The sequence below is a fragment of the Myotis lucifugus genome, unplaced genomic scaffold (assembly GCF_000147115.1).
Source record: "Myotis lucifugus unplaced genomic scaffold, Myoluc2.0 scaffold_104, whole genome shotgun sequence".
NCBI lineage: Eukaryota > Metazoa > Chordata > Mammalia > Chiroptera > Vespertilionidae > Myotis > Myotis lucifugus.
The window spans coordinates 2590349-2607035 of NW_005871152.1; the positions used below are offsets into that span (position 1 = coordinate 2590349).

The 16687-nt window shown below is 39.3% G+C and overlaps 1 protein-coding gene and 2 non-coding genes across 4 annotated transcripts in view; all 3 read left to right on the forward strand.

Moving 5' to 3' along the window:
* Positions 1 to 16687, forward strand: part of CEP295 (centrosomal protein 295) — a 46281-nt gene that overhangs the window by 29402 nt on the left and 192 nt on the right. For both annotated transcript variants that reach the window (XM_014459177.2, XM_014459178.2), the window contains exons 13-24: positions 3186 to 3338; positions 5869 to 5972; positions 6506 to 6605; positions 7007 to 7255; positions 8040 to 8179; positions 9056 to 9236; positions 12462 to 13117; positions 14952 to 15083; positions 15923 to 16019; positions 16150 to 16317; positions 16392 to 16485; positions 16572 to 16671. In XM_014459177.2, coding sequence (XP_014314663.1) covers positions 3186 to 3338; positions 5869 to 5972; positions 6506 to 6605; positions 7007 to 7255; positions 8040 to 8179; positions 9056 to 9236; positions 12462 to 13117; positions 14952 to 15083; positions 15923 to 16019; positions 16150 to 16317; positions 16392 to 16485; positions 16572 to 16671 — 2174 coding nt within the window. The remainder of the gene's footprint in view (positions 1 to 3185; positions 3339 to 5868; positions 5973 to 6505; positions 6606 to 7006; positions 7256 to 8039; positions 8180 to 9055; positions 9237 to 12461; positions 13118 to 14951; positions 15084 to 15922; positions 16020 to 16149; positions 16318 to 16391; positions 16486 to 16571; positions 16672 to 16687) is intronic.
* LOC111826819 lies at positions 6091 to 6170 on the forward strand. The gene has a single exon (XR_002830252.1). It is a non-coding gene; the product is annotated as a small nucleolar RNA U2-19 (small nucleolar RNA).
* On the forward strand, positions 6354 to 6426 carry LOC111826818. The gene has a single exon (XR_002830251.1). It is a non-coding gene; the product is annotated as a small nucleolar RNA U2-30 (small nucleolar RNA).

Below are 16687 nucleotides of genomic sequence, written 5' to 3' on the forward strand. Positions count from 1 at the left end.
CCTCCCACACTCGCCCCAACCAGGGCTGAGGATGGAGCCTGCAACCATGATACGTGCCCTGACCCTTCAGTCCTCGGGCCAATGCTCTAATCACTGAACCAAACCAGTTAGGGCAGGAGGCAATTTTTTAAAAAGTCTAAAAGCTCCTTAGGTGCCCAGCTGGCATGGCTCATGGTTGAGGTCTACCTGTGAACCAAGAGGTCATGGTTGGATTCCTGGTCAGGGCACATGCCCAGGTTGCGGGCTCAATCCCCAGTGTGGAGCGTGCAGGAGGCAGCTGATCAGTGATTCTCTCTCATATTGATGTTTCTGTCTCTATCCCTCTCCCTTCCTCTCTGAAATCAATAAAAATATATTTTAAAAAATAAGATAAAAATAAAAGCTCCTTAGGTGGATGATGATGAAAAGTAATGTTGAGAAATGATCTATATTGATCTTCCAATTTACTATAGTTCATTTCATTTTCTTTTGACTTTACTTTCTGGGAAAATTTCCTCAACTTATTCTTCTAACTTTTCTTATGAATTTTTATTATCAAATTATAGTTTCTAAAAGCTTGCTCTTTTTCTTGATTTAACTTTCCTTTTTCATAGCATCTAGCTATTTTCATGGAGGCAAAATATTATCTATTTCATATACTTATAGGTTTTTGTTTGAGTTCCTATTTTTCTGTTTGAGTTCTTTTTGTCTTTTTTGTTTCTAATATTTTAGAGGCTTTCTCAAAAAGCTTGCATATTGGAGTGGGATGCTGAAAGACTGGTTGGAAATCTATAGGTGGGGGCCTTATGTACTGCTGAACTTTATTGGAAAATGTGGCTTTTCACAGGGGACCCTCATATTAGTATCTGTAACTCTTTTCCCTAAATCAGTTTATAGTTCAGTTTCCTCAAAGAAAGATCCCTCCAAGCCCGATACAAGCCTGCTGCTAGCAGATCTGTGGGATCTGGGTTGAGAGTGCAAACTTTCTCTCAATACCCTGATTTTTAAAAAAATATATTTTATTGATTGTTTTACAGAGAGGAAGGGAGAGGGATAGAGAGTTAGAAGCATCAATGAGAGAGAAACATCGATCAGCTGCCTCCTGCACACCCCCTACTGGGGATGTACCCGCAACCAAGGTACATGCCCTTGACCAGAATCGAACCTGGGACCTTTCAGTCTGCAGGCCGATGCTCTATCCACTGAGCCAAACCAGTCAGGGTGATACCCTGATTTTTTGCAGTGGCCTTCTGTCTCCTCCTTCCATCCTTGCACCTTTTAGTGCCTGTTCCCCCCGAATTCAGAATGTATTGGATTTGATTTCTCTAAAGAATAAACTTGTAGTCTCCTCTGAGGATGATGTGGAAGGACAGGGATGTCCCTAGATGGGAGGGATCTGTTCCAAGAACATAGTTTTAAACATTCTCCATTTTTAGTTTCCTGACCATCCCTTTGCAATACCTGTTGCCTTTAATACCCAAATTTTGGGGAGTTCACAGTAAGGTAGCTTCTACTTTGGGGAATCTCCCACTCCTCTCTTTGCTTGCTTGTTTTTATTTTTGTATCAAAGTGTGATATTCAGAGAAGTGCATAAGTCATAGGTGTTTATTTCAGTGATTAACGCTATAATAACCACCCCCATGTAAACACCATCCTGGTCAAGAACTGGAATGTTAGAGAATTTCGTAAACCCTTCCTTTGTACTCTTACTGTTACTGTCCGCTCAGTCCTCCCCAAGGTAAGTCCCTGTCTTGATTTCTTATACCACAGATTAGCCTTGGCTATTTTGAACTTTATATTATGAATATATATTATATCATATAGTACTACTAGAGGCCCGATGCATGATTTGTGCACGGGTGGGGTCTGGCTGATCAGGGCCAATTGGGGAGGGGCCGAGGGCGGTTGGCTGGCCAGCCCCGCCCCCTGGTTGAACTCCTGGTGGAGGGGACAGTTTGCATATTAGCCTTTTATTATATAGGATTAGAGGCCTGCATGGCCCCAACAGTGCATGGATTCGTGCACTCTTGGGGTCCCTCGGCCTGGCCTGCAGAGATTGGGCTGAAACCGGCTCTCTGACATCCCCCAAGGGGTCCCGGATTGCGAGAGGGTGCAGACCGGGCCAAGGGACCCCATTGGTGCACGAATTCATGCACTGAGCCTCTAGTATGCATATAAGATCTTTGGTTAATCTCTTCATGCCCCCTCCCCTTCCCTCTGAGATTTATCAGTCTATTCCAGTGATGGCGAACCTATGACACGCATGTCAGAGGTGACACGTGAACTCATTTTTTTGGTTGATTTTTCTTTGTAAAATGGCATTTAAATATATAAAATAAATATCAAAAATATAAGTCTTTGTTTTACTATGGTTGCAAATATCAAAAAATTTCTATATGTGACACGGCACCAAAGTTAAGTTAGGTTTTTTCAAAATGCTGACACGCTGAGCTCAAAAGGTTCGCCATCACTGGTCTATTCCATGTTTCCATGCCTGTGGTTTCTGCTCCTGTGTTGAGCGTCTAGTGGTCAGTGCACATCATAGTTACCTGTCAGACGGTCACTTAGGCTTTTATATATATAGATTAATGGTTAATGAAGTCTCCAGGCATTTTTCCTGTGATTTAGTACTGAAGGATTATCTGGTATTAAGTAGGTGTTTCATTAAAAACTCAGTAAAATAGGGGATTCTTTCCCTTTCTCCACATGGGAGTTTGTGCTGTGAGATTCTTTCCCCTTCCCCATATGGGAGTCTATACTTGTTCTTCAATAAATTTCCACCTTTGCTATACCAATAATAATAATAATAATAATAATAAATAATAATAATTGAAATAAAATAATCTAAAGGCCTTTGTGAAAGATAAGTAGTTTTTTTTAAAATTATTATTATTATTTCAAAGAGAAGAAAGGGGGGGGGAGAGAGAGATAGAAACATCAATGATGAGAGAGAATCATGGATTAGCTGCTTCTTGCACACAACCTGGGCATGTGTCCTAACTGGGAATTGAACCATGACCTCCTGGTTCATGGGTCAACTCTCAATCACTGAACCACATTGGCCGGATAGTACTTAATATTTTGTTGCTACATAGGTCAAGTCTTTGAGTTTAGATTTTTGCCTCATAATCTAAATTGCCATTTTAGTTTTGCTAGTGCTAGAAACTTAAGCGGAAGTCTAATGAGTCCATTTTTTTCCCTACTAGGTAATCCAGATTTTTATCAAGACAGAGACCCCCTAAGGGTCTCTATAAGTCGAGAACAAAATTTTCTTGAGGCTCCATTGGACTGTGATCCATTTGCTCATCCTGACCCGATTGCACAGGAGAACATCTGTGGTGATAACTCTAATAAAACAGGTGAGAGATAAAGAAATTGAAAGTGGAATTGCTATGCACAAGATATTTATTGTAGTGTTATTTGTAATGAAAAATGGTAAATAATTCAGTGACTCTTGGGATTAGAATCATTATGGTCACCCATAGTATGCGATTCTGTGTATTGTTAAATGACGGGGGAAATCTGTGTTCGTGCATTGAAAAGTATCTGATGGTAATCATCAAAATGTATGTACAGGTTTACTATTTTTGGAGACTGGGTTCTATTTTATATGTTTACCTATAGATTTAAAAAGAAATAAGTGTGTATTCTGTACAGAAAAAATTGAATGAGAGAAGTGAAGTGTATTTAAAGACTAAATAAGTTTGCTTTTCAATTGTTTCACTAAATAAATGCTAGTAGGAAGTATTTGAAGGTATGAGATTTTTATAGTTGGCAACCTGTACAAATTTTGTGTTTAAGCCTTTTCATAACAATTCACAGTTAATACTATTAAATATTATCTTTCAAAAATTCTATATGTAGCTTTCTAAATGAGCTATTTTGTTTTACTTCTAAATATTTGGAAAATAAAAAGGGTTACAAGAAAAAAAATTAAATAACATAATTCTGCCACCCAAAGACAATCAGTGTTAAGTTTCTCACTTTTGTATTTATGTATGTAGGTAACAAGCTATTTTACATGTATATTATGCTTACTAACCATACAAAGCATAGTTCTAGTAATGCTTTATTAGTTCTAAAGCAACTTTTAAGCAGTTACTTTTTCTAACCAGATTTCTTTTTATTTTAGCTGTCACATATACTTGAGTATTTCTCCTATTTTCATCTACAGTAGAATGAGATGAGAGACCTCTTTTCTTTTTGAGGATTTATAGAAAAATTGACTTTAGCATCTTTTTTTTAAAATGGGAGATTGAAATAATTGCAGAGGATATAATTTCCAATAAGTTATATATAGTTTTTGACACATAAAGTAAAACTATTATATCATTATTTTTGATTTAGCTAAAGGAGACTATATTTCCTTTTTATTCTACCTGTTGATGCCCTCTAGCCAAAGACTACCAGGAACACACCTATAGTTGAACAAAGCTGCAGTTTTGACTTGTTATAGTCAAAGGTAGAAAGCCACCACAGGGAACAATGAGATGTCTCAGTAAGAGGGTATTTGAAAGGACTTACTGGGCCCTGGTCGGGTAGCTCAGTTGGCTCCCAACACATCAAGGTTTGTGGGTTTGATCCTTGGTCAGGGCACATATACAAGAATCAACCAATGAATGCATAAATAAGTGGAACCAACAAATCAATGTTTCTCCTTTTAAATCAGTAAAATAAAAGAAGAAAGGACTTGGACTTCTAGTAGGTGATGTTGTGAAGGATTCAAGGAGCTGGGCACCTGTTTATTAGTATTGGATGTTATCAGGGAGCAGGGTGATTCTATTTTGGAGCATCTAAAAAATCCTTATTCAGCAGGTAGGAATATGGGATGAAGCTAATTAAAGCTGTTACCTGGTAAAGAAGTGGTAGTCACGCTTATTAGCCAGGATGAGATGCTTGGTAATATTTGTGGTCTGGGCTAGATTCATGATTTTGTCTCTGTTCAGAGATGAGAGTAGGTGATCTGATTTTTGCCTTGATCCATCATGGTCACAGAGTGGCCTTTTCTGATATTGGTGTTCTGTGGAATTGTTATGTGTAACAGAACACCAGGGTCTAGCTGATAACGCCAGATCAGTTCCTGGCTCTTGGCTACCTTTCTCCTTCTCCTATGCATCCCCAGATTTGTATTGTTTCTATCTTAGAAGGGAGGGTTTTAGTTTTGTTACTTCTCCATTCCCTCCCTACCACTTTATTCAGTTCCTCATCACCTCACCTTTCTTTCTTAATAGCTTTGTAGGTGGTATTGCTAACTTCAAGCTCTGTACCCATTGCTTTTGTGGGAAGGCAGGAAATGGTGCTTTGCTTCTGAAGGAAAGCAAGAAATGTTGCCTTCCTCATAGCATGGAAGATTGCTTGGTTTAAGGCTTTGCTTTCATCCCCCTTTTAGGGACCTCCTAATGGGTCTCTACTCCCAGTGAACCGTTTCCAAACCAATGACAGTTATTTCTCTTCCAAATAATTTCAGGGACCTGTTCATTGAATCCTTCAATGTCTTAAATAACTGATCTTGTTCCTTTCTCAATTTTTATTTTTCACTTCTTAACACTATTCAAATGCTATCCTGGTCACTTATCTCTCCTCTTGGGTAATCTTCTTGGTATGTTATAGGGCTCAGGGCTCTCTTCAAAAGGGTTTTATTCATAGAAAAACAATGACAACTACAGTTTTCCAGGGGTAAAAAGTATATTGTGCTGACTAGTAAATGTTTGGATAATAAAATGAATGTTTTTTTCCTGTTTGTTTTTTTAGTCTAAGATAAGGCAACTACGAAGCAAAAGATGAAAAAACGTTTTTTAGGAAAGCAGGAAATGATGCCCTCTGGTGCTAAGAATTTGATTTGTCATAATCCAAATCTCCTTTCCTCCCTTCCCCTTGCCCCCATTTCAGTCAAGGTCAAAGAGGCTGTGGTTGAGAATCAGGCAGTATTAAGTTATGCTGTGGACAGAGAAGAACCTACATATCTGAGTGCAGCTGTGAAGCCAGATAATAAGGTTGGTAATATCTTAGTGCACTATATTGTTAGAGCTGTTTGGCTTTATATTCTCTTTTGTTTAGTTCACAGAAGTTGTGAACAGAGTCTATTCTCTGAGATCTGCTCCTACTGAAGTGGATCAGTGATGAAAATAGCCAAATCTGAGCATCAGAAGACCTTTCAGTCTACCTGATGCATGATCTCTATAGTTCTGAGAAGCAAAAGTATAAAGTAGTTTAAAACAACAAGTGCGCGCGTGCGTGAGTGAGTGTGTGTGTGTGTGTGTGTGTGTGTGTTTGTGTGTATGTGTGTAAAGGTGACAGTGGATAACTGAGGACTTGCTGATGGATGAGTGAGATTGGGGGGTGGGACATGTATGTATGAAAGGCTGGTCAGGTCTGAGCAATGATGACAAGGTTTGTTGACTACTGAACTTCACAGTTATGAAGGTTTCTATACTTGATCTGAGCTCAGAATTGGTAACTGCTGATGTTTGGGTTTTTCTAGATTTTTACTTCCTACATTGTGTTCTAATGTTCCCTTTATTTTTAGGCTGAAACACAAGAGATTTATCATGAGCCATTATCTTCAATAACTATTTCTACTGGAAGCTTAAGTAATGAAAACACAGATTTGAGCTTTACAGATCCAGGTAATAATGTCAAAATGTCTGTAAATAAATTGAAAGACCAACACCAGTTCATTTGTAGTACAGTGGTGAGAGCAAGCATTGCTTTTCACATTGTGCTGAGAGGGATTTTTTTTTTTAATTACAAAAGTAAAGTTTTTATGTCTGATAGAATATTGGATAGTATGATATTCTAAACATTATTGGAAATCACAGGCTTGCAGATTCTTGAGGATGCTCTGTGGATCCCCAAAAGTACTTTGAAAAGTATCCACTAATGTTCACATTTTCCCATTCAGTGGGAAGCTACGTCAGCATATTTCTTGATTGCACTGGTGCCTTATCAATGTTGCTATACCTCTCACCAAACTGTGTCTCTAATAAGTAACTGGCCATTAAATATTGTCATTAATCTCAATTATCAGAGTCGTTTTCAGAGCATGTGGACCATGGGGAACAAGGATCTACCACTGGCAAAGAAGCAGCAGCAGCTATGTTAAGTTCTACAGTTCCTCCATCACAAGTTATTTATCAAAGGCAGGACTCTTGGGATGTTCTTAAACCTCTGTCCCCTGCAGTAGAAAAATTTATACCTGGTCAAGCACACATTCAGCAGACGATAGACAAGTACATAAATGAAGCAAATTCGATGACTGAAAAAACAGACTTGCAGGGTAAATTATTTTGAACAAATACTTTTATATAAACTGTAACTTTTAGCTTTTTATCCCTTTTAGTTTCGGGTGGTGATTATTTGAGCTCCATGTTTTTATGGCCTGCTGCAGCACAGTCATGCCATGGACAGTGTTGAGGGCATTTCGTGAGAGCAGGGACTTGGAACCAGTTAGACATACAGAAGAACAAGCTCAGCAGATCATCCTCAACCTTTGGAAAGTTAGCTGTAACAGCTTGAGGGCAGTATGTGTTGTCGGTATTGAAAACAAGAATTCAGAAGTCAAGCAGACATGGATTCGACTCCTAGTTTGACCATTTTACTAGCTGTGAGACCATGGGCAAGATACTCTTTCGTCTTCTATAAAAGAGGGGTATTGGAGATAAAATGGAATAATGAACATAAAGTACAATGTCTGGCCCATAGTAACACTCAGCTTTTCTGTTTTAATCATTGACCTGAAATGAGCTAAGTCAGGATAACAAAGCTTATAGCAAAGCAGTGATCATAATAGCCTCTTACACCTAATTAACCTCAAAACACTTTGGGCCTGGCAGAAATGGAGACATATTTGTGAAAGATTTTGATCACTGAGAGTGTCCCATTTTTTATACACTGTAAGTAATAGAGGACCTAATTTGAAAACCTCTGTTGGTAATGAAAAAAATGGAATTTTGTTGAATGGGATTTACCTAAAAATAAGTTTTGCAAATATGTTCTTAGTACTACTTTTCTAGACTTTATTTTAAAAATAAATTCATATTTTTTTCTCAAAATTCCAACAGTTGAACTTGACTTTCCCGAATTGGAATACATTTTTCCAAGCTTGCGTCGTCAGCTGTTTAAACCCTTAGAACCACAGCCAGATTTTGATTTGTCGTCATTATCCTCCGGGATTTCTCAAGAGAGCAGAGACTTTTACCAGGTATGTTAAAGTGGATGCGTCATTTCACTGATTTGCCAAGAACAGTTGGTCAAATTTTCTTCTTTTAGAACAGAATAGTGGTTGTTAGTCTTGGTTGCCAATTAGAATCATGTGGAAAGCTTTTCAGAATTCCAGTGCCCATATTGCACCCCAGGCCAGTTAAATCAGAATCTCTAGGAGTACTCATATATCAGGATTTCTTTTAATGCTCCCAAAGTGACTCTAATGTGGAACCAAGATTGAAAAAAGCTGCATTAGAATTGTAATTCAGCCTTAATTAAACAGTTCAGGTAAATATAATTTTGCGAATTTTGAAGTCTCTCCTACCTAGTAAAGGGGTTAAGACTCAAACCACGGTTTTTCTACTCCCACATCCTGACATCCTGGGCTGCTGTACATAATTCCTGCCTATCAGAAAATGATGTCAGCTCTGGCTGGTGTGGCTCAGTTGGCTGAGCATCATCCCATGCACCGAGAGGTGGCCAGTTCAATTCCCCATCAGGGCACATGCCCGAATTGCAGGCTCAGTCCCCAGTAGGGGGTGTACAGGAGGCAGGCAATCGATGCTTCTCTCTCATCAATGTTTCCTTTCTCTCTAATATCAATAAAATACATATTTTTGAAAAATAGAAAAGAAAGTGATCTCATCATGTTCTAAACTCAGTCTGGTTAATTTGTAATTTGTTTTCTAGATGATCTCTTTTTAAAAGTCTTTTTCATATTGACTAAAATGGAAGAATTGGGTTTGAATAAGCAAATTATTAGTGTGATAGTCAAGTGGCAGTTAAGGAAGAGTAATATCAAAGGAACATGATTACTGACTCAACTTGTAATACATAATCAACACTTCAGCATTTCCCTGTTGTTTTCCATCAGAGCCCAGAGGCTTCATGTGAAAGCCACCATGCAGCTGTACCTCCCAAAAGAACAGCTTCTTTTACAGCCCTGAGGAGGACGGGCCTGCCTTCTCCTCTTAACACAAGCCTGAGTCAGCAACTTGACCCTAACCTCACTTGTGCTGCAGCTCTGAGTTTTGGCACAGAAAATATTATTGAGGGTATGTATGATTCAGCTACAAAAAGTTTAAAACCCAATATATTTTTGATTGTTTGCATCCATTTTTCTTGGAAATTGTGCCTAACAATTCCTGGTTTGTCTCCATTCCTGTTCTCACCTCTGCCCCCAGTGTGACAAGTTGTTTCTTTGTGTATTTGTTTAAACAACAGAGGTAATGTATGCTTACTTGGCAATTTTCAGAGTAGTGAACTTGATAAAATAAAAAAGTTCTTGCTCAACTTCCCCACCTCAACACTTAGTCAACAGCTTATCCTTCTGAAACTTTTGTTAAAATTAAATCTTTATTGTTCAGATTATTACAGTTGTTCCTCTTTTTTCCCCCCCATAGCTCCCCTCCACCGGGTTCCCACCCCACCCTTTGCCCTCACCCCCCACCCCCACTGTCCTCATCCATAGGTGTACGACTTTTATCCCCTCTCTTCCTGCATCCCCCATACCCCCTTCCCCCCAAGAATTGTCAGTCCACTCCCTTTCTATGCCCTGATTCTATTATATTCACCAGTTTATTCTGTTCATCAGATTTTTTATTCACTTGATTTTTAGGTTCACTTGTTGATAGGTATGTACTTGTTCATAATTTTTATCTTTACCTTTTTCTTCTTCTTCCTCTTCTTAAAGAATACCTTTCAGCATTTCATATAATACTGGTTTGGTGGTGATGAACTCCTTTAGCTTTTTCTTATCTGTGAAGCTCTTTATCTGACCTTCAATTCTGAATGATAGCTTTGCTGGGTAAAGTAATCTTGGTTGTAGGTTTTTGCTATTCATCACTTTGAATATTTCTTGCCACTCCCTTCTGGCCTGCATAGTTTCTGTTGAGAAATCAGCTGACAGTCGTATGGGTACTCCCTTGTAGGTAATTGACTGTCTTTCTCTTGCTGCTTTTAAGCTTCTCTCTTTGTCTTTTGCTCTTGGCATTTTAATTATGATGTGTCTTGGTGTGGTCCTCTTTGGATTCCTTTTGTTTGGGGTTCTCTGTGCTTCCTGGACTTGTAAGTCTATTTCTTTCACCAGGTAGGGGAAGTTCTCTGTCATTATTTCTTCAAATAGGTTTCCAATATCTTGCTCTCTCTCTTCTTCTGGCACCCCTATAATTCGGATGTTGGTTCGCTTGAAGTTGTCCCAGAGGCTCCTTACACTATCTTCATATTTTTGGATATTTTTCTTTTTGCTTTTCCGGTTGGGTGTTTTTTACTTCTTTGTATTTCAAATCTTTGACGTGATTCTTGTGATCCTCTAGTCTGCTGTTGGATCTCTGTATAATATTCTTTATTTCAGTCAGTGTATGCTTAATTTCTGTTTGGTCCTTTTCCGTATCCTCGGGGGTCTCACTAGATTTATGGAGGGTATCACTAAATTTATCGGCGGTTTCTAGAAAATTCTTGAAAAACCTTTTAAATGTGGTTTTGAACTCTATATCCTGTAGTTTGCTTTCCTCCTCTTGTCATTTGTGACCTGTTTCTTTTTTTAAAAAATATATTTTATTGATTTTTTACAGAGAGGAAGGGAGAGGGATGGAGAGTTAGAAGCATCAATGAGAGAAACATTGATCAGCTGCCTCCTGCACACCCCCTACTGGGGATATGCCCGCAACCAAGGTACATGCCCTTGACCGGAATCGAACCTGGGACCCTTTAGTCCTCAGGCCGACGCTCCATCCACTGAGCCAAACCAGTTAGGGCTGTGACCTGTTTCTTTGTCTCTGCATTTTGGCTGCTTCCCTGTGTTGATATGGTGGTTTTCTGTGCTAGTTGTCCTATAGGGCCCAATGGCTCAGCCTCCCAATTACCTGAGGTGGACACTCTTGGTGCACCCCTTTGTGGGCTGTGTGCACAGTCTTGTTGTAGTTAAGCCTTGATTGTTGTTGGTATCACTGGGAGGAATTGACCTCCAGGCCAATTGGCTGTGAGATTCAGGAGTGTCTACGGTGGGAGAACTTCTGTGCTGGAGACACCCTTTTGGGGCAAGACTTGCTTCAGTGGGGCTTTGGTGCTCACTGAGTCTGCCCCCTGAGTGTGTCCCTTATGGATCTGAGGAGTTGTAATCTGGATGGTCCCACTCTGACCACTGGGTACACTGGCACTTGGATCTCTAAGGAGGTGCTAATTTAGCCTCTGCCTGAGGCTACCCAGCAGGAGCTACGAGGAGATCTGCAGATTCCTCTTCTTTGTTTGGGATTTGGAGGTGCCCAGATGAGGCCCAGCTGTGAAGCAATGCAAGCTGCTGTGGGGCCTTGGGCCTTCTTTTGGATGTTCTGGGTCTCTCTGACCCAGCTGCAGTTTGTTAGGTAATTTTAGATCTCAAAGGGCCAGCCCATTCATATGCAAAAACCTCTGCTTGCAGCTTGGGTGGGGCGGGGTCTCAGGGAATCAACAGGGTGGAGCAAACAGCTATGGCTGATCCTCAGTCCTGCCCTAAGAGGCCCCGGCGGGTCTTAGTGTCCCGCGGTAATCGCTGCAAGCACCTCTGAGAAAGCTGCCCTCGAGTTCCGCCCACTGCCAGACAGTCCAGTTTCTCCCTGTATGAGTCTGGGTCCCCAGAGACCCACCCGGAACTAGAGTTCAGAGTGGGAGCGTGTGTCTCCCTCCGATTGAAAAAGACAGCCGTGTCCTCAGTTGCCAGCCCTTTCCATGTGCGCCTCCGTACCTCTGCACTTTACTTCCACACCTCCTCTGAATCTCAGTGTGCTTTTCTCTTTCCTTCTAGTTGTAGAATTTCCACTCAGCCAGCCTTCCTGTGGTTCTGGATGATGTCCATTGTCTTTTAGTTGTATTTTTGAAGTGGTTGTGCGAGGCAGCAATTTCCGGTGTTTACCTATGCCGCCATCTTGGTTTCTCTGAGACAGCCATCTTCCCCTTCTAAAACTGTTTGCACAAGTTTTATGTACACATAAATACATGAGATACACATGCACATTTTACCTGTTATAACAAAATAATATTTTGTTCTTTTATGAAGGAAAATCTCGTGTCGAAGTCATCTTTTTTAAAAATATTAAAATAGGAGAAAATACATGGTGGTGTGAGCAGTAGAGTTATTTGAAAGTCACTGTGACCATCCTTTAGCTTTCTATTCATGTTTATTTATATCAACTTTCCTAAAATTATAGGAACTAACCTTTGCAATTTATGCAAAGTATTAGGGACTATATCTCTACCCAAGTTTTATAACATGATGATTAACTGATCTTTTAAACTTATTGCAGGACCTGAACAATCTTTTCAACAGCTTCTGCCAGAATTTTCTTCACAGGAGGGGAGCCAGCATACTGATCTACCAAGTATTTTTAGCATTGAAGCAAGAGATTCTTCCCAAGGCATGGAAAATCAGTACTCCTCCTCTGAACCGACTGAAGTATTACAAAATAAGGGGGAAAATGTTCATTTCCAGCTCTCTGTAGGAAATTTGAAAAGTTCAGTCTTCAGTTCATCTGCTGAGGCTAATGTATTTCGTCAATTAAATATACCACATAGCACTCCATGTGGTTCTACCTCTAGTGAGTGCTCAGTGAAAGACCAATTAGAAGGCCAAAAAGAAGGACTGGGCTTTGAAGAACTATCAGGAAGAGGAGCTGTTAAAGTGTTACACAGTCAAGGACTCACTGAAGAGGATAAAAATGAAACCTGTGGAGTTTTAAGTGTAAATCCAGATGTACAGGAAATTGATTCACAATTATGTGTAAAAACAGAAGAGATGGGAACTTCAGTTCAGATTCCACCTACTATTCAGAATGAAAAGTATTTTGAGAATTCTATTAAAGCAGAAACTCCAAAAATCATACCAAACCTATCTCAGCCATCACAATCAGAGTTGTTTTCCACTTCTGGATCATTTCTACAACAGAGCTCTATTCCAGTCTGGGTAAGTGAAGTCTGCATCGTATAAATAGCATTTAGAATGCTTTTCCAATATTTTTTTAAAACTAATATTTGTGTTTTTATTTTGTTTAGTTAAGATACTGGCCAAAAATGTACACACAAACATTATATACTGAGTGGCCAGATTATTATGACCACCCCATTAGTACAATGAAGTGAATTAGTTATGCAAATAATAATAAAACCTTGAGAGTATTTGCTTAGGAAGTTTTCAATATTCAGTATTTTTGGAAGAGTCAATGAAGTACTGATGGGGTGGTCATAATAATCTGGCCATTGTATGTGTGTGTGTGTGCGTGTGTGTGCGCGCATATATATATATATATGTTATAATTTAAGAGTAATTATTAAGAGTGAAAATAAAAGTTTCCAAACCAGCAATTAAAATATGAAAACAGAAAATAATTTTAATTCAGTCACAGGCAGAAAAGGGCAAAATAGTATTCAACAAAAAAAATTAAACAGCATAAAATCCAAACCCAGGGGGACTTTTGAAACAAATTTTCAAAAGAAACAACAAAGCTACTTGTTAATATACCTGTGATAACCAATTTTGTAATCATCAGAAATCTCGAAGTTTGGAGATCTTTGAATTTTACTAGATTTTTCTTCCAATTCTCATATCCCTTCTCAGCTTCACTGAGGAATGGTGGCCGGCCCCATGCTTCAGCACTCTGTGTTCGACCCCATTGCACTGCATTGAGTTAATCCAGTGATTTTTTCAACCTTTTTGCATCTCATGGCACACATAAGATAATTACTAAAATTCTAAGGCACACCAAAAAAATTACTTTTTGTGGATCTGATTAAAAAAATGGTATGATTTAGATTCATTCACACCAGATGGCTGGTTGTGCATTGGCTGTCTTTTTTTATTTGACTATCTGTAAGGGAAAAGAGGTCAGTGCCCGACTAAATAGCCGCAGTACACCAGTTGAAAATTGCTGCATTACATCACCTGACTTTAGTATTGCTTGTCAACATCTAGACCACAGACATGATTTGGCTTTTGGATTTTTTTAAATTCTTGTTCGGTGTTTAAAGGATGGTATTTCTCTTAAGAAATTAATCTGACAGCAGGGGCCTACATTTGGCTTCAACCCATTAGCGCTACTCCCTTTAGACAGGCTATACCAGGGGTGGGCAAACTTTTTGACTCGAGGGCCACAATGGGTTCTTAAACTGGACCGGAGGGCCGGAACAAAAGCATGGATGGAGTGTTTGTGTGAACTAATACAAATTCAAAGTAAACATCATTACATAAAAGGGTACGGTCTTTTTTTTTTTTTAGTTTTATTCCTTTCAAATGGGCCGTAGTTTGCCCACGGCTGGTCTATACCCTCTGGTTCCCCATTAACCTGTACTCATCGGCCTAGCCCTGTGATCCTGTGGGTGTGTAATCCTTGCAGAAGATATTTTCAAACAATTATCACATTTCAGTTTTTAAAAAAATATATTTTACTGATTTTTTACAAAGGGAGAGGGATAGAGTTAGAAACATTGATCAGCTGCCTCCTGCACACCCCCTATTGGGGATGTGCCCGCAACCAAGGTACATGCCCTTGATTGGAATCCAACCCGGGACCCTTCAGTCTGCAGGCCGACACTCTTATCCACTGAGCCAAACCGGTCAGGGCATCTCTACAGTATTTCTTAAAAGTAGGGGTGCACTGCCATGTTGTGGTTCTTCCTCCAGAATGTACATTTTCACATATTGAATGTTTAAAGCCATTACTTTTGGACATGGTTTTCTTTTTTTCTTTATTAAGGTATTACGTATGTTTGGATATGGTTTTCTTTTTAATTTTACTGCACAGGAGACGGAGTCTGGCCATGGTATAATGGAAGAACCAGAACTTACGTTAGTAAGCACCAGTGACATCAGTATTGCTGAAATGGACTTTGCAAACTTATCCATAGAAGAAAAGAATGAGGCAAAAAGTTTTCAGGTAAATGTGATATTATACACTTTATACAGCAACTAATAGCTGAGAATTGGGGAACAAAAAAGGATACTAGTTTATTTCACTTTCCTTTCCACAAGTCAATTCTTTTTTCCATTAGAATTATTTGCAAATTAATGTCCTTCCCTGTGTTGCAGTTTTCTGCATGTGCAGGAGGCTTACTGTGCCCAGAGCAGAAACTGACAGTTGACGGGAAATAGAAAAGCCTATCACCACCACCCCCTTGAAGAACCGTTTTATATCATGTAATAGTCCTAAATGTTTTTTACTTTTACAAATTCGAGCCAAAACTGGTGACACATACCAGGGAAGAGCTCAAATGCTCCTAAATACATGTATTTCTGATGCTGTAGATTTCACTTAGAATTGTTCCAAATCTGAGGCAGCAAGATAGGTAAGGAAATCTGGAACTGAGATGGATATAGAAAGTCCTTTAGACATTTATTCTGAAAATAAGACTATTTCAAGTACTATTAAATTCACATTCCCGCTTTTTTCCACTACAAGCTAACCATTTGTTTCTGGCCTGGGGTCATAATGAATTCTAATTTAATAAGGACTCCAGGTTGATTATATGCAAGTGTTTTTTGTGAACTGATGCCAAATCAGACATCCCAAGATGACAAGTAATCAGAGGGAAAACTTTAGGGTAGGATGGGAAAGTAGGCTTGGCTTGGGAGGGGGAGAAGCTGGTCATTGTTCTCTAGTACAGCTGGGCAAATCAAGATTTTTCCCTAGCCAGAGAAATTCAGTCCTAAAGCTGACAGGGTTTTTAGCTAAACTTTGCTATACTTTGAGTTCATCTATGACTTTCTTGCAATTAGGAGAGTGAATTTCTGCCTCTTGTACCAGAAACAGAAAACTCACAGTATCCAGCAGCACCAGACCATTCTGAGGAGAAGCCAGCTGCAGTGTCTGCAGGTATGCCTTGAGCATCTGAAATGGGTCAGTGAATCCAAAGGCTAGTGGGAGTTCCCTACACAAGTTGAAGTTCAAAGTTTGCATGTTGCTCAATGAGGTGAAAATAGCTTCAACTTTTCTTTTCTACCAGAAACCCTCTCAAAGTTTACACCTGCACCAGGAAGCTTACAAGAAGCATTTGCAAAGAGAAAAAAATCATTTATAGAGAGATCCTGCCAGAGACAGAAAGAAATAAGGAACAAAACACATGTTTTTAGAAATCCTGAAAACCAAGTGATTAAGACAACACTTTCTATAGGTAAGTTCCCCAAAACATTTGCATTCATTTGAGAAAGGGAATCTGGCTAACCAAATTACTTGTTCTCTGCTCAGGTTCACATGTGAGTGGCCTAAAAAGTAAAGTTAGAGTGTCACTTCCCGAAGACAGAAAGGCTGCACAGGCCCTCAAGCACCAAAGGACTCTAAGGTATATATTTTATGTGTGTGTGTGGGTGTGCTTTTGTTCACATTTCTTAAGTATCTGCCTTTGATTTCCACTTAAATTTCTTACAGGTTACACAATCAGTTACCTGAAGTAAAACGGCAAAAGGAAGAGAAAGCAAAGCAAGAAGCTTATGCCCAAAACAGAGCTAGAGCAAAAGAATTTCATAAGGCGAGTTAGGTACAAA